Consider the following 17918-nt stretch of genomic DNA (forward strand, 5'->3'; position numbering starts at 1 on the left):
AACAAACACAAAACACAAGAGAGAGGGAGAATGTCTTAATCTGCTCAGCTGAGCTGCAACACACAGATCAAAATTCATGAACTGCTGATTAGAGTTTAAAAATGTTGATTTTGTTTTTTGAATGAAGTCCTGCCTCATCTAAAGGTGGAGACACGAGCCCGTCGTCCTCAAATCCTGACGCTTTCCCGCTCTGAGACAGAATAATAAAGAGAAAATATTATGCGAATCTGTCCGATAATATGATTATCTTCATGAAAGATTTCCTAGTTGCACTGAAACATAACGTTTGGAAACATGTCATGCAGGGAATTCTGGGTACTCACCGTAGAACTGACGTACGCTTTTCTGTTTTTCAAGCCTAGACTGGCTGCGATTTCCTGGGACAAATTACTGACCGTCTGATCCTGAAAAAGACACCAAAACCGTCACTGAAAACCCTGACAAGAACACTTACTAATGTGCAGCTTAACACTGAAAATGCTCCAGAAGATTAAGTTCATTTATCTGTTCATTAGACACATATCCCACAGATCTACAATCATTCCTGATTTTCCCAAACAAGCATTTAGAATTTATAGAACATTATAGGTTATAAATAATTTTCTTAATATACATATATAATATTCCCAGTTATGCCAGTTAACCGTTTATCTCAGTTCAAGTTCTTAAATATTCGTCATTCTGAAATTGCAGAATGTTTTTGAATACTACCGTATGTATTTACTTATTTTTATTGTGTATTAATTTAGTCTATTTATAGTCTGAAATGTTTTAAATTATTTTTGTGACGCGCTACTTTAAATGTCACATTTATACATTTAGTTAAACTCTATGAAAAGGGGTTGAGTAATATAGATTACAAAATAAAGAAATACATAAATATAATAACTTTGGGCATTTTAGTGATATTGAATAGTATGAAATGGTTTAAGTTTGTTTTATTTCCCATTGGAAACATAAATCGGACTAAAAGTATAAAATACAGTAAAAGTTGTGTTAAATAATTGTACATAATTAAAATGGTAAATAATATTGCATATTAAATAATATTACAAATGTAAAATATTATTTTTTTAAATAATACTAATTCACTAAATTACTTAACAGAAGAGATTTAATCACGTTTATTTAGCACTAATATATCAACACACATTAATGAGCAGCAACAGTTACGCCAGTTAACCATTTATTTCAGTTTAATTTCATAAACACAAATAATTGTGAAATTGCTAAACATTTTACTGTTTTTTTTTTTCATTCACTGTGTATTAATTGTGTCTATTCTTATTCTTATTCTACTTATTCTTAAAATGGGACATAGAGCTTTAAATGTCACATTTATATATTTAGTTTAATTGTACAAAATAGTAATAAGGGTTGAACTGTATAGATTCAAAACAAACCAATAAATATAATAATATTTGTCCTTTTAGTGATTATTGAATAGTGTGAAATGGCTTAATTTAGTTTTTTTCCCCACTGGATAAATAACCTTGATTAAAAATACATATTTGCAAAGTATAAAATACAGTAAAAATCTAGATAAAATAACTGTACATAATAATTACAATTTTAAATAATATTACATATTTAAAATAATTTTAAATACTATTAGTTGTTCACTAAATTCCTGTAAAATACACATTAATGAGCAGCAACATTTGCCTACATGTTGATGGCGTTTACCTGCGGTGAGGCCAGCAGACACGCAGCGCTGCAGTCATACGCCTCTCTCAGTTTCCCAGACTCCTTCAGACACACGGCTTTACGGTATAACGCTTTAGCGCTGTCTTTACACACCTCCAGAGCGCGCTCGCAGTCCTTCACCCCGCTGTCAAACTCACCCTGACAGAGAAAATACAACACACTTATACACTCATTGGTGATCAGTGCGTGACCGACACATCGGCCGATATTAGAATTTTTTCTGTTTGGCCGATAAGTGTCAGAAGCTGGCTTTTATTTTGACAGCGTGTGCAAGAGTTCCCGTTCTCCTTCACTAGTTCACTGTCTGTTTTATAATTAGACAGAACTGATAAACAAAGAAGGTGAATGACATTTTAAACAAAGTATTTTAGCGTTTACCTTTCTATTTTTAAAAATAGAAATGCACACTTTCTCATTTACTGTCGGCATTCAGAAAATATGAATTTATATAATTTAAAGTTACACTACAACAGGTACACCATATAACTTTTGGCTTTTTTAGTGGTTAAAACCCCCCGAACTGCACGCATTTTGCAGAAGAACATTGTTTTGGTTGTGCTTTTGTAATATGCAATATGCTTTTCATCCAGTTTAGAAAGATCTGACTTTAGCTTCACCCATTAATAGACACAGTACTTCCTTGAAAATAAATTCCAGCACAACAACCATAATGAAACAATCTTCACAATAGATAATGTTATACAATGAATTCTGACAGTTTTATCTGTTCAATGAAATACCTTACTCACCAGTTGAGTAATAAAAACACCATCATCTGTGTGTCGCTTTTACAACATTTCAAATCCACCAGTTCTGGCCATCTTTGAAAAGCCAAGCTTATGTTGATTCTTGTTTTATTACGAGCTCTGTCTCATTCTCTTTTCGCCAGCAGACTCTCCTCTGTTCGACTATTTTTTAAACCATTGATTCTCCGGAGGTTGGAGATTTATCGGCTCCATGTCGACCTTTCTCTCTCGTTGTGACGACTAATCTTACACGCGTCAAAGTAACCGAAGAAAGTTTTCTCTATTTACCAATAAGACCCGAGACACGCACGGGCGAGTGAAGCATGTGCTCTTTTTCCTGCGAAAACAATCCCGACAGGTCTAAAATATAAACGCTTATAATAGACTTACCATAGTGAATCAGTGTAAGACAATGTAAGAAGGAATTATGATGTATTGACTCATTTACATTTTGTTACAGATTTGTTTAGTTTTTTTGTTACTTTCTTTAAACAAGTCTTTAAAGGGGTGGTTCGGGATTTTTGACATCGGACCTCATTTTTAAGTCAGCCTGGTTGTTATTCATCAGTGGAGATATTTAAAAAAAAAAATTATCCAGTCCTTATATTTGGATAGTTAGCCGATGCTAGGCTAGCGCGAGTCAATGGTAGATGTTAGCCAGCCATTAAAAACCGTTTTACCCACTCCACAGTGCACCAAACGCAAATCAATTATAACACTAGACTATCGATGCAAATGTCCGTTGAGAGAATAATGTTAGAAATCAAACTTACCTTTCATCACATTGCATTAGTTATAATTTGTTCCCTGTAATCATAAGCCTTGTCTACAGCAGCAGCGGAGTGATATTGATTACCTAGGCAACCGAGTGAGCCGGTACACACATGTACTACACACACTGTAGTGCGCTTCTGTTCTGTGTTTACTTTTTGCCGCATTACTAACCGGAGCAAAGTAAAATTCTGCAGCTGCTGAGAAACTAGTTCCTTTGGGATCATTGAGATGAAAGGTAAGTTTGATTTCTAACATTATTCTCTCAACGGACATTTGCATCGATAGTCTAGTGTTATAATTGATTTGCGTTTGGTGCACTGTGGAGTGGGTAAAACGGTTTTTAATGGCTGGCTAACATCTACCATTGACTCGCGCTAGCCTAGCATCGGCTAACTATCCAAATATAAGGACTGGATAATTTTTAAAAAAAAATGTCTCCACTGATGAATAACAACCAGGCTGACTTAAAAATGAGGTCCGATGTCAAAAATCCCGAACCACCCCTTTAAACATAATTCCACAAACCTCATCAATCCAGCTCTTAGTTTTTCTGAAGCGTGGCAGAGCAAGACACATTTGATTAATTGGATCTAGTGTTGACATAGCTTTCACAATTCAGTTTGACCGAGTTGGTCAAGTGCCCACTTAACTACAAAGACTCTCACAGTAGGTACATTAATATAACAGGCTAAAATTAAAATGGAGCACAAACAGCCCGCTAAAAAAATTAGTGGGAGGATTTTGACCACATCTAAAAGTCCTCAATCTGTCTGGTTCTTACAGTGTCCCTCGTCTGGCAGTCTGTTGAAGGCCTCAGTCAGTTCACACACATCTAGCTGGAGTTAGAGAGGGATCTGTGACCTTGGGAAATGCTCAATACGCTCTTTTTCATGCTATCATGCCGTCCTTGCTCCTTATCCATGTCTGGAGATATCCTCGCCTGGTTCCTTTAACATTCCTTGCTTCCCAACGCATGACTTATTGACGCTAATGTATTTCTGCCGTCGCGTTTATATACACTAGCTGAACAATAAACCTCTGAAAAAGCTTGAACACTGAACTCTTGTCTGTGCTTTTAATTTCTTCCCATGGCGAGAGGCAACAGAGAATACTGGGGTGAAAGGGCTGAACCTTTATAGATTATACGACAAATAAAAATAGCCTTCGAAGCACACAGACTCACTCGATTAATGAGAGCACTGTTGGTTACAGTGTTTACTTTCACTTTTTATTCATGTTTTTAACAGTTTCTTTATTTGTGAGAATTAAGAATCAAGAAGTTGCTATGAAGAATAAATCACTTATTTTAAAGATTTAATTTTTATTCTGATTTTTTTTAATGTTGATTTATTTTTTAATGTTGATCTTATTTAGTAAGTTTGTGATATATTCATTTTAATGCAATTGTTATGCATGTTTTATTTACTATCTTTAAATTAAAAAGTGTGATGTCAAGTCAAGACATAAAAAATAAAAAAATAAACATTTGTCATCAATATTTTCTAGTAGTAATCAATATTTTCATTATGCACCATAACATATGAAACATCCAACAGGAACTTTACAGCTAAAACTGCAGAAATCAGGATGGAATCGGAGTCTAGAGACCCTGGCATCTATTTTTATGCAAATTTTGGGATACTGCATTAAAAAAAACACCAAAATGTGCATACATAAAAAAAATGCACGTGAAAAAAACTTTGAGGCGGATCATTTTTTTACCGATAAGACGGCGTGCAAAACCTATGAAAAATAAATAAATGTGACTTTACCTCAACAAATCATGTGATCAGAAAAATGTGACCACATAATAGCAGAGCAATCATAACTGGACAAACCAGCAGAGCGATGTCATCGAACAGCATTACAAATGTTAGTTCAGTCTTTCTAAAATGCCTGAGCATCAAAATAATTGGGTTTAATTTCCTCCCAGAAGCGTCTCACATGATCGCATTCTCAAACACCAGCATCCGAACGCAAGAGAACATGACAGCGCTCACTGCATTTCGTCTGCCGCTCTGAGACGCAACTCAATTATAATACAGGAAAGAGCAACAGTTTCTTCCCCAATTGCAGCAACTTTCACTTTTATTACAGATATTCTGCACCCATGATTTCCCAGGAAGTGACGATTTTGTTCTCTTGAACACGGGATGGAAACGTAAATTCGTAAAATGTTTTATGCAATGTTCCAACTTTGCGCCCAAGTAAAGTTCTCAGTTTTGTCTGTAAACACAGGTACACTCACCATGTTCTGATGTGCGGCCGCGCGGTTGATGTACAGACTCTCCAGCAGGGCGTCGGGAACGTGAAGACCCTCGGCCTGAGCGTAAAGAGACACGTTTACGCCCTCGCTAAAATGACCCCGCGCCTGAGTCCACTCGCCCTCTCGAAACGCGGCATTGCCCTCGTCCAAGAGATCACACACCAGCTGAACCACAAACCCCTGCAACAGGGACAGAAGAAACAAACAAATGCTCATTATGAACATTCGTTTAGAGCTATAATAACAATACCAGCATGCTAAATGTCGGAGTGAGTGTCTGAGTGAAATATTGCGAATGTGTCTTCATTTAGATAAGCATTTGTGTGCAGAATATCCTCCAACCTCATAGCCTGCAGGGTCCGGATAAGGCAGAGAACATCTGTAGACACGGATAAAAACAGTCACTCAAAATGATAAGAGTAATAGTGGAGAATGACAGAGTACTGTAGATCAGTGCTTCTCGACTGGCTTGTTTCACACGATCCGCTCATGTTGACATCTGTCGCATTTGACCAGATAACGCGTGAATTGGTGCCAAAACACTTTGATTGGATGCCAACACAATCTACTATCAAAACAAAGCGAAAACTCATTTTTGGGCCACGACCAGCCAGTTGAGAAGCGCTAAAACTGTTCGCTGATAGAATAGAGTTGAAGAAGTTTCTTCACTGCATTAAAGCAAGCACAATCTAATGAAACATGCTTCAGGGATAAAGCATTTTGACAAAAACAACATGTTGGTGAATCTTCTTTCTCCCGGCCTAATCGGCAACGGATCTAAACAATCTGGTCCGAGAATAATAGAGCGATCTAGTATTTATTTCTCTCCGCAGGGTCTGATAGTTTGTCATACTTGATGAAGCTCAGCGCTCTCTGAATCTCCTCTCTGCGCTTCTGCCGCTCAGCGCTCATGTTTGACCATCACAAGCCTGAAAAACAAACAAAAGCATGTGTAAAAGTTCATGTTTACCATCTGTCCGACAAATGCCTTCAATGTAAAAGTGCAATGTAAAAATCCTGTTTGATTTTTTACAGAAAAAACTGGTCTAGCTGTGATTTAAAGAACCTGTAAAAATACAGTGAAGATGTAAACACTTACAGAACCTGTAAAGTTTACAATTTAAAACTGTCTTTACCTAAAAAAAGTGACATATTAAAAGAGTTCACAAGAGTTATAAGATATTTGTCCATTTTTACTTAACTTTATATTAGTTTCCCCCCATTCATTACATTGTCAGAGAACTTACTGTTAACCAATTAACCATTTGTAGTCTTTTACAAATAAAGTTAACCATTTCTTTATGCGTTTATTCACCCGTTTATGCACCACATATCAAAGCCTGAAGGAGGTGACAATACTTTTAAATTATTACAGTATAAAAATATTATAGCATGAACTACATGCTCAGATCCTACTCAAAACCGCTAGTGCATTTGAAGAAGAACTAGTGGACATTTGAAACACGCCCAAGAGAACTTCCTCCCAGTTTCTGCAAAAACGAAACGGAAGCAGCTAGAAATAAACATTCAAAACGAGGACCCAAAAACACACAAAGTCAGCCACCAAAGAGCAAATATAACGTCCGAATACAGTCATATCACAATAACTCAAAAACTTTCCAGATGACTCCACTAAACTCACCTGTGTCTGGAGAAAATCAAGACCAAACGCGCTTTCTTCTGAGCTTCGCGCGTGTCTAGTTAGTGGTTCGTCTCTAAAACATTAGAGGAATGACTGACAGATTATGAACTGATCAATGTCAAGACATTTTCCAGACGTATCATGTGTCGACAACACTGCACTGTGAACTCGACCAATGTTTCCAGTTAATAACCGCTTCCCATGAGACGCACGCGACCGTTCCGCCAGGAGGCACGACTCCGCGTTCAAATCGCACTCTGAACGATTTGATATTATTATTATTCATTATTAAGAACGTTTAAACTGTGAAAATGTTAATTTATAGAGTCGATAACTGCTATACAAATGGAAACACGCTATTATAAACATTGTAAAGTAAAATTCAAATAACCCATTTCCAGGAATCATCGACATCTGTGATTGGTCCATCCCGAACAGCGCTGATAAAAGTAACACTTGTCATGTTACAGTGACTTTACGATATAACGGAGGTCTCTGGACACTTGTAAACTTTAATCGACAAATAATTATAAACATTTATAATCCTAAATTATTTTATAGAAAAAAAAAACTGCTAGCATACACTGATCTGTTCTTTACTAACATATACACAAACATACCTGCTGCTAGTTTTTGTTTTTAGAGATTTTTTTTTAGATTTGAGAGACCATGAATTCCCTGCCAGCATTTCAGTATCTCTACACTGAACTCAATACATCTAGTCACAGTAGGGGGGAAGACATACTGACATCCTTCTAATATATTAAAGCTAAACCTGCCAACAAAATCAATACTGTGAGTGTGAATTATTATAATTTTTGATCCTAAACCAGTTTTAACGTCGTTGGTATGTGTTAATTTTACTCATCACAGGCAGTAAATCTCAAACAAATGACAAAAAGACACGCAAAATTAAGGGCTCTAGAATTAGGACATAGAACTACAAACCCCATGAACCACTGCGCGGCTACACCATTTGCGTCATCAGCGCGAGCGGGAGGAAGCAATTGGGAGAAAAAAAAGAAATAGCCTACATTTACAGCCAGAAAGCATTTCAAACACCACTTGTAAGTACAAACATAATATTTATAGACTAAGTTTGTTCCGGGAACGAGTTTATAGTTGTAACAGGCTGAGTCGCTTAAAACGTGTTTTGTGTGTTGATCATATGGTGTGTGAATACATGTTCATATGGCAACAACAATACCCCACATTAATTTAGGGGTGAACAACAGCGGTTACACAATTAAGAATATTTAACGTTTTAACATGTAAAATAGGTTTATTTGTGATGAATTCATCTATGCACTTTAATATTAACAATAAAAAATAATTAAGGAAATACACTACAGATGAACATGGTAAAAGATGATCTAATAGATTTTGACTTATTGATTGATAATAATGTTTTGTATTACTGAAATGTTTACATTTTTTGTTTGCGAAGGCATTATCTAGTTAAATATGCACAAATTTGCATACATTTCCAGAAAATAAATCTTACTGTCAACAGCCAGAAAAAAAATACTTTCACCCTATTGTTAGGAATAAAACGTTATATAAAATCAGCTGTATGATACATGAACAAACCCCTCAGTAAAAACCTTCAGAATATAGACAGGAATAAAACTGTAAGGTTTGGTGTGTGTGTGTGTGTGTGTGTGTGTAAGAGTAAGTACCTCTTTAAAGGTAGTGGAATTGAAATCTACACACGCAAAATAGACAGACACTTAAAAGTGTATTGGATGTTTTCCTTTAACTAGTCTAAAGCAACATGTTATTGGAAAGTCCAAATAACTCAAATAGCCCAAAATCTCAAAATTTATCAGCGCATGAAAAATACAATGTTACAGTGTCTTGGCCTAATAATAAAAATAAAGTGGGTTTGATTCTAGTGTGTGTCTAATGTTATACTGTATCATCATGATTCACATGAACTGTTTCTTCTCTCTTTAATCTCGTATGTGTTTATATATGGTCTTCAGTCGGTGTCAGGATGGCGTCAGATGATGTGGCAAATCTCGCCGACTCGTTGGCGAAAGCTCAGGTCAGCGAGGGAGAGCTCAGCTATAAAGGACAGGGTCTTAAACTGGACAACGCTCAGTCCGGTGAGATCAGCCGATGATGATCATCTAGTAATGTCTCACATCTGTTTCTGCTGTGAATAATGTGTGGTTTTGTGCGCAGTGGAGGAGATGGTGAAGGAGATCGAGGAGTTTGACGGCCTGCGTGCGCTCAGACTCGAGGGAAACACCATCGGCCTGGAGGCGGCGCAGACCATCGCCAAAGCCTTGGAGAAGAAGAGCGACCTGCAGGTGCCGAAACCACTCTCCCAGTCTTCATTTTTATTAAACTCTAGCCTAAAACAGTCGATCACAATCTGAAAGTGGGTTGCAGGTCTATAAGCTAAACAAAAATTTAGAAATGTTGCCTTGGCAATTTAACTGAAATGAAAGCCCATTTCTGCCACAATCATGCAGATTCCATGCTTAAAAAGTTGAATTAGGGCTTGAAAAGTTAAAATTAAGAATTAAAAAGTATGTTGAAACTTTGACTTTATCTCATATGTCATAATTTCAACTTTTTAAGTCCTAATTTCGAGTCCATTTCCACCATTTTAAGAAACAATATTATGATTAAAAAAGTATAAATGATTACTTAAAAATTATGATTTTAAAAGTCATAATTATGAGATAAAAAGTTAAAATTATTACTGTAAAAGCCATGTGATAAAATGTCGAAATTACTTGATTCAATTACTTGAATGATTTCAACTTTTCATCTCATAATTATGACTTTGTAATTATGACTTAGTTTTTTTTTTATGTGCCAGAAATGGGCTTCAATAGAAATAAGTTTAAGTTGAAGAACAAAAAATGAAATGAAATAAAAAAAAATATAACATAAAAACATTTTAATATAAAAAAAGCACATAACAAAATGAATAAAACATTAAACTAAAATTGACTTGAAATATATAGTTTTATTATATCACAAACTAAAATAACAGGTTCACTTGTAGCAATAATAAATACGATTTGTGACAATCACAATGTTGCAGAGCCCCAAATGTGACACGATGATGGAAGAAATTAGAAATATTTATATTGATTATGAATGATGGGAATCACTAGAGTGTGTTTTGTGCGTTGAATTATTGGCTGCCAAGAGCAAGAAACCACATTTCGATGATAATATTATATTAATTTTAGGACTTTTTTGTAATGTTTATTTACTTAACGCCATTATTAGGAAACAAATGAATCTATGTCCTGTATGTCTATTGTTTCTCTCTCTGTTAGTGCTGCCACTGGAGCGACATGTTCACCGGCCGCCTGCGAGCTGAAATTCCTCCAGCGCTGGTAAGATCTGAACATTTAACAATTACACTTTTCTTTATGGTTCCCATGATCATCTTTGATTGGTGAAACCCTTGCGAACTCTATATTACACCTAACGTGCTCCTAGTAAGTAGTTGTGACCAGAGTTGGGGAAAGTTACTTTTAAAATTAATGCATTACAATATTGCGTTACTCACTTGTAATGTGACTAATTGTTTTACTTTTTATTAAAAGTAATGTGCTACGTTACTTTTGTGTTACTTTTTCTCACCTGGGCTGGGCTTGATAACAAACAATACATTTAATAACAATCTTCAGCAATAAAAAAAAACAAAAAAAAACTGTGATATTTAACTAAAGTAATTTTTGCTTATTCGTATGGTTAAATTGGATCATCAAAGGTCAGCATTAAAGACATTGGTTAATAAAGTGAGATTAAATACATAAAGTATATTTGTGTTATTTAGCAGATTTAATTATAGCAGGTTTGCAGAATATTCTGAGTTTGCATTTCACTGTTTTTATTCATTTCTAGGAATGCCGAATCTGTTTTTGTGCGTAAATGCTCACATTTAGTCTCGAACTACAATAACCATCATGTTTATACACAACACCTCTAAACTCTCAAAACTCTGCAGGTTTCTCTGGGTGACGCGTTAATCACGGCGGGCGCTCGTCTGAAGGTTCTGGATCTGAGCGATAACGCCTTTGGACCCGATGGCGTGAAAGGCATCGAGAAGCTGCTCAAGAGCGCCGCCTGTCACTCGCTGCAGGAACTGCGCCTCAACAACTGTGGAATGGGCATCGGAGGAGGAAAGGTGGGCGGGGTTTATGATGATGTAACAGGAAAAACACCACAGATTTTTAGGGGAATTGATTTTGAACAATAACTTAAACAGTTGAGGTTGTTAATTGCTGGTATTTGCTTTTAAAACTAATTTTAAAATAGTCATTTTAACAGCAGAATTCCTGGTAAAAAACAACAACAACTACCCATTATTCTGCAGAGAAATATCCACCAATCAGAGAATCACGACAAGCAAATCATTCCCAAATGAATGGAAAAATAGTTCAGAAACCAGAGATGCTATAAAGATGGACGGATCTGTTGTGCTCTATTATATTTAGGGTTGGGAATCGAATACTTGTTATAAAATTCATATTTCGATTCCTCTTATCAATTCCTTTGTGAGCATTTCAATATGACTTCAAACTATTCAAGTGTGAGACGACTTATGCCATGTTTTAAACTCTTAATGTGACAGCACCTTCAGTCTCTGTAATATCACAAGAGAAAATTCACTCGTTCATGACTGAATAACTTTTGTAACTATATTTGTAATGCATATTTTATTTATAAAGTGCAGAGTTATTTTACATTTGATTACAGTTTCTGGACCTGAATACCTGAACATCTTAAAACACTGTTTATTTCACTCGTATATGTGTTCAGTTTATCTATTTGTTGCAATTGCTAATTTTTTATTTGATATTTTTAATTACTGAGTGTTTACAAGTCTTTAATAATGATTTAAATTTATATTCGTTAGACTAGTTGTGTTTCTATGGCACAGGCAAATGTTCCTTGTGTAACATGTTCTTTAGCCTGTTGATTTTTGTTCATGATATTCAGATATTCAGATACAATTAAATGTTTAGCAATAAGATTAAATGTGAATGATATCGAAGCTTTTTTGTTTTGTTTTAACCTTATTGGAATTAGGAATCGATAAGAATCGGAATTGTTAAAATCCAAACGATACCAACCCTAATTATATTGCCATTTGTTTTCTCTGGTAATGTGGCGTTCCTGGTTCTGCAGATCCTGGCGGCGGCTCTGACGGCGTGTCATAAGGATTCGAGTGCGCTCGGCGCCCCACTGCAGCTGAAGGTGTTCATCGCCGGCAGGAACAGACTGGAGAATGATGGAGCCACAGCGCTAGCGCAGGCCTTTCAGGTGCTGAAGGACACGAGAACGAAATCTCACCTACAGTATTAATCATTTTCTTGATTTTTGTTTATTTGGGGTTTGTTTTAAAATCTATATGTAAGTCAGCCGGTGTCATTTGGTCCATTTGGTTTCCCTCATCAGGGGTCCGTTTCCCAAAAGCATTGTTAGCCTATGTTCGCAAGTTCCGTCGTTATCATCAGTTCAACGAGTCTGTGTCTCCCGAAACCATCGTTCTGACGAACATTCACAAGCAGCATCAGAGTTGTGTGTTTGGAACGACAGCTCTTGGCCTGTGGTCAGAAGCAGAGTTTCTTGTTTTCATGACATGTGGACTTAATAAATCCTTATCTTGAGCAAAATAAGCAAGCTGACATTCAGTACAATCTTTTATTTAGAATACATACAAATGTCATTTACGTCTTTGAGTTTGTCAAGAGATTTAAAGCACCATTTTTGAAGAGTGCGAACGAGCCTATGATTGAATCTGGAAATAAAGCAAAATAGTCCTCAGATGTCATGTCTGTAATTTATAGCAAAACATCTAGCGTTAATTGGATCTCAAACAGATTTATTAAAATACGTTATTACTCCAACACCTGAGTGACATCATTAACCAACGTGGTTGAACGACCAATTTACGACAGTACGGTTTCGGGAAACAGTCGTGACTAGCTAGTTGATTTCTTCAAGGATGCATCATACTACGGTAGTGAAGCAGCGAGTTACGGAATTGTACGGGAAACACATCTCTGATTGGCTCATTGGCGAATGCTTTATCTTCTCAGTTGATTGGCAGTCTGGAGGAAGTGCACATGCCCCAGAACGGCATCAATCACCCAGGAGTCACGGCTTTAGCCACAGCCATGCAGCACAACCCACAGCTGCGAGTGCTCAACCTCAACGACAACACGTTCACCAAGAAGGGAGCGATCGCTATGGCAGAGGTACACTGGAAAACACTTACTGTGCTTTAGATGAAACATCGAAATTGTGGAAGAGTTGAATGGCATCAACAGCTAAATATTTGTGTGGATGTATTGACAACACAGGTCAAAAGCTGTAACTTTAATAGATATCACTATACTTCCTCAGTTGATGAAGACAATTGTTTTCTATTTAAGTTTGTTTTTAATGTTGTTTAAATTAGCAAATGAAGCATTATTTAATTAGGAATGCACTAATTTGCATACATTTCCAGAAGATGTGGATAAACATTGGATAAAGCCAGGTTCAAAATGTTTGTTTCATTTTATTGACATATTAGAGTTAAATGTTTTTACTGAGAGGATTTTGGATATCTCTTTTTATTAATACATAAATCAGAAAATATCGTTGAAAGACAGAAAAAAATAAATTTTCAACATGTTTTTTGGAATAAAAATGTATTTTGGATGTTTTCTTTCTACTAGTCTGAAAGAAGACATGTTACGCAAGCAAAATTACCCCCAAAATGTACCAGTGCATAAAAAAGCAATGGTTTTCAAAGATGTTTCTGTGTGTGTGTGTGTGTGTGTGTGTGTGTGCGTGTGTGTGTGTGTGTGTGTGTGTGTTCGTTCTTAGGCGCTGAAACACCTGCGAAATGTGCAAGTGATCAACTTTGGGGACTGTCTTGTTCGGTCTGAAGGAGCCAGTGCCATAGCAGAGACCCTGAGAGAAGGACTGCCGATACTCAAGGTACTGACAGATCATTCGGACTAAATGTTATGAAGCTTTGGAAATGTTGAAAGCTAAATCAATAAAGATGCTCGTCTCGTTCTCACCAGGAGCTGAATCTGTCTTTCGGTGAAATCACAGAGGAAGCTGCTCTGGATGTGGCGCGATCCGTCCAACTCAAAGATCAGCTGGAAAAACTCGACCTGAACGGTACAAACACACACACACACACACAACACACTTAAACAAGAAAACATCACCGCATCATCAGAATTTCTCTGCTAATATCTGAACAGTCTGTGATCAGTAAAGATGCACTGGTTTAATCAAGTGTGTGTGCTCTCAAACCAAAGGTGAACAGGTTATAAGCCGCTTTTTGACATTTAAGATTTAATTATGATTTTTTCCTGTCTCAGTTGTGTATTTGTGCACGTGCATCACCTAATACATAATACACTCCTAAATGTGTTGAAACACACTAACAGTGATTTGCAGTGATAAAACAGCCCTTAGATGCACAGATATAATTGAACAAAAAACGTTTTGTTACTTGAAATAAACATTAACTTATTTTATGTCTGCTAGTTTCCAAAGAAACATTTCACATTTTCAATTAGTTTAACTAAAATAACTAATACTAAAAATGCTATACAATTAATAATAATAAAAGTGAATATAAATGACAAAAAATTTAAATAATAAAAAAAATTATACACACATATACACATACATATATATATATATAATGTAAATGCCTATGATTTTTGTAGTAATGTTTATTTCATTTTTAGTATGTTATGGAAAAAAATGACTAATTAAAATAAAATTAAAAAAAGGAAAATATCAAAATACTAAAATAACTGCACATAAAGGTGAAATAAAATGACTAAAAACAGAAAATATAAAAAATATGACGCTGGATAGATGACTACATGAGCGACAAATGTTTGCGTCATTAAAAATTAGACACTGCGGTATTACTCATAATGAATGTGTTTGTCTTTAGGGAACAGTCTGGGTGAGGAAGGATGTGACGGTCTTAGAGAGGTGATGGAAAGCATGAACATGGCAGACAAACTGGGCTCTCTGAGGTATCAAACACACACTAAACAAACTCAATCTTACAAAACACATGTGCCGTCCAGATTCCCTTTATCTTTATGTGAAAAAATATCTTTCCCTGATTTGCATGAGCTTTCGTTTGCGGTCTTCTGTGTTCATATGCATTTGAATGGAAGTCAGTGAATTGTAAAGACTCTTGCACACACACACACACACAGTGATGACGAGGGAGAACCCGAGGAAGATGAAGATGAGGACGAGGACGATGATGACGATGAAGACGTGGAGGAGGAAGAAGAAGAAGAAGAAGAAGAGGAGGGAGAAGGCGAGGAAGAAAAGAGTGAATTAAATCAGGTTTGATAAAAGCTTTAAGGCTTCCAGTTTGAAGTAGAATTCAACATGAAAAAGATGAAAGCACAAGAAGAGAAATAAACGTGTATCTGTGGATGTTTGTGTAGTTCTCAACGCCGCCTTCGGCACCTCGTACTCCAGACGTCTCGTCTTTCCTGAGTTTTCCGTCTCCAGACAAACTACTGCGACTCGGTGAAAGGAGAAGCTCCCTCATCCAGCAGCAGGTCGCGTTTACATTCAACACACTCAACATACGTATACTTACATAATGCACTTCTGCACTAGGCACAGAGACATAACTTGTGTTATTTCTAGTATTATCTTAGAGGATGTTCATGCAGAACCAGTGGAAAAGCAAAGCAATGGAATACAAAAATTGAACCTTGCCTCATTTGAATTGCAATATGCGATCAGATTTTAAGGCGCAAATAGAGAAGATGGTAGTAATCTCAACAGGCCTAGTGCTGAGCGTTTGCGTGTCTTTTGCAGGTGGACGTGTTGGATGTTGGTAAGACGGCTGAAGCGTTTCTGAAAATCTCCTCTGTGTACAAGGACGACGACGCAGAGGTGAAATCAGCCGTGTTGGAGAGTATCGGTGAGATGATGTTAATATCCGTCACATGGTTGTTGAATGATCTGAGAGTGACGTTTGACTGATTCTTGTGTGTCTGTGTGTTTCAGATGCAGTGCTGAGCAAAGCCTTCTTTACACCATCTTTCCAGGGTTTGAGTTTTGTGTCATCGTTACTGGTGATGCTTGGACTGTTGAAGGTACAATCATTCAGACTGGTAGCTAAAACTGAGCTTGTTTGCACACAGATTTTACATATATACTTTTGGTTACACTTTATTTTACAGTGTCCTTGTTACATATGTACCATAGTAATAAGAGTAAATTATGCATAATTACATGCAACTAACCCTCAACCAAATCCTAATCCTACCCTAACCCTATAGTAAGTACATGTAGTTGCTCAGTATTACTCAGTACTTAAATATATAATTACACTTTAACAATGACACCTTAAAATAAAGTGTATTTTCATGTAGAACCCCAGTTTGAAAACCCTTGTCCTATTAGAAATGCACCTGGTTTCATTGCTCATCATGACTAGAACCGTTCCCAGCTGATGGTGGAAAGCATGTTTTGATGTTCAGGTATTTCTCTCTCTTTCTCTGTAGAGCGAGGATAAGTTAAAGGTGGTGAAGGTGGTCCCAGGTCACCTACAGTGTTTGGAACATGCAGTAAAACAGAGTTATTTCCCCCGAGATCACATCACTGTCCTCAATGCTTTCATGGCCAGGTAACTCAACTAACAAATGTTTATGAATGTAATGTTCTGTATAGTATGTGATGACTGAATCTTCTCTTTGTTCGTGTGTTTGATTATTATGCAGGCAGAATAAATCGCTGGAGGTGTGCAGCAGTTCTCGAGACCGCCTGAAATTAACCCTGCAGAAACTCGTACCTGAGAGCTGAAAACACACACTATACAGTTTCAAAACACAGACATTTGCTTAAATGAGTACCATGTGATTCTTAATAATAAACTAACATGTCTTGAAACATCACCTGTCATCTTCCTACATTTTCTTCAGTAATAATAAAGAAATGTACAGTAACTCTTGATTTGAAGGGCAAAAATAAGTTCAAATAACAGACAAAAAATTACAGTACTAAAAAGAAAGTCTCTATGATTTTTGTTTCTTTTAAATTCACATTGTAGTTGTGCTAGCTTAGAAGCAAGTTCATTTATTACCTCAGTTGAAGCGGAATCTCTCTTTTTTAATATATTAACAGACATTTTAAACCCTTTTTTTGTTCCACTTATAACATTTATATAGTTAATATCAATAAAAAAATAATTGAAAAAAAATTTACCATTAATTTTGAAAAGAGGCACGCACATGCATTTCTGTGACAGTTCCGAGAGAGACTGAAAAAGCTAGAGTGGAAACGTGTGAATCTCCGATTATTGGTTGTTTTAATAATAAAGGAAATCCATTGTGTTTGAAACATATCTGATAGCGCGTTCTGATAGTGAAGCCTGAAATCAGTGAAGCCACTGTAGTGAAGACAAGAAGTCAGTCTTGGTTTTCTTTTGCTTTATTCATTTATTATTATTTTAGAGTGCAGGTAATGAGATTTAATATATTCAGATATAAATCCAAATCACATTTAAGTAAAAATCCACTAATTGTATTGCAGTGTTTTGTTTGCATCAAACAACATAGTTCAGAACGCGCAAGCATAGGCTATGGCTATAACGTGTGCTAATGCTAATTCTCAATTAGGGCTGATATTTTTTGGAAGCTGGAAAAATGGAAGCTGATCAACAAAAGAGGTAAACATGTGCGCAATTTAAAGTTTAAACTGTGCTTGAAAACAACCTAAACTCTATTTTTAAGATCAAGCATTCATCGAA

At 36.2% G+C, this 17918-nt stretch overlaps 2 protein-coding genes across 4 annotated transcripts in view; one reads left to right on the forward strand and one right to left on the reverse strand.

Moving 5' to 3' along the window:
* zc3h7ba (zinc finger CCCH-type containing 7Ba) overlaps positions 1-7378 on the reverse strand; it is a 28503-nt gene extending 21125 nt beyond the window's left edge. Inside the window, exons 1-7 of one of the 2 annotated variants that reach the window (XM_084386891.1) lie at positions 7136-7378; positions 6347-6422; positions 5836-5872; positions 5476-5673; positions 1687-1845; positions 324-404; positions 134-190 (exon numbers count right to left, since the gene is read on the reverse strand). In XM_084386891.1, coding sequence (XP_084243017.1) covers positions 134-190; positions 324-404; positions 1687-1845; positions 5476-5673; positions 5836-5872; positions 6347-6405 — 591 coding nt within the window. In that variant the 5' untranslated portion in view covers positions 6406-6422; positions 7136-7378. The remainder of the gene's footprint in view (positions 1-133; positions 191-323; positions 405-1686; positions 1846-5475; positions 5674-5835; positions 5873-6346; positions 6423-7135) is intronic. The other variant, XM_084386890.1, reaches the window with a different exon arrangement.
* Positions 7379-8082: 704 nt separating this feature from the next.
* rangap1a (RAN GTPase activating protein 1a) lies at positions 8083-17064 on the forward strand. 2 transcript variants are annotated; one of them, XM_084386950.1, is made up of 16 exons: positions 8083-8202; positions 9121-9243; positions 9323-9450; positions 10438-10497; positions 11115-11294; positions 12299-12433; positions 13213-13371; positions 13988-14101; positions 14191-14290; positions 15087-15171; positions 15361-15496; positions 15601-15717; positions 15983-16088; positions 16175-16263; positions 16675-16796; positions 16891-17064. In XM_084386950.1, exons 2-16 carry the CDS (start codon positions 9132-9134, stop codon positions 16970-16972), a joined length of 1725 nt encoding a protein of 574 aa, XP_084243076.1. In that variant the 5' UTR covers positions 8083-8202; positions 9121-9131; the 3' UTR covers positions 16973-17064. The 2 variants fall into 2 exon arrangements, with proteins under 2 accessions (XP_084243076.1, XP_084243077.1); XM_084386951.1 differs by having other exon boundaries at positions 8103-8202; positions 9131-9243.
* The last annotated feature ends 854 nt before the right edge of the window (positions 17065-17918 follow it).

Source organism: Rutilus rutilus (genome assembly GCF_951802725.1).
Source record: "Rutilus rutilus genome assembly, chromosome: 1".
NCBI classification, from domain to species: Eukaryota; Metazoa; Chordata; class Actinopteri; order Cypriniformes; family Leuciscidae; genus Rutilus; species Rutilus rutilus.

Bases quoted from the DNA above. Each gene is read 5' to 3' on its own strand.
- rangap1a (XM_084386950.1), top strand. From the start codon at position 9,132: ATGGCGTCAGATGATGTGGCAAATCTCGCCGACTCGTTGGCGAAAGCT. The intron at 10,498-11,114 runs GTAAGATCTGAA...AAAACTCTGCAG, and splicing joins CTGAAATTCCTCCAGCGCTG to GTTTCTCTGGGTGACGCGTT. The intron at 12,434-13,212 runs GTGCTGAAGGAC...TTATCTTCTCAG, and splicing joins CGCTAGCGCAGGCCTTTCAG to TTGATTGGCAGTCTGGAGGA.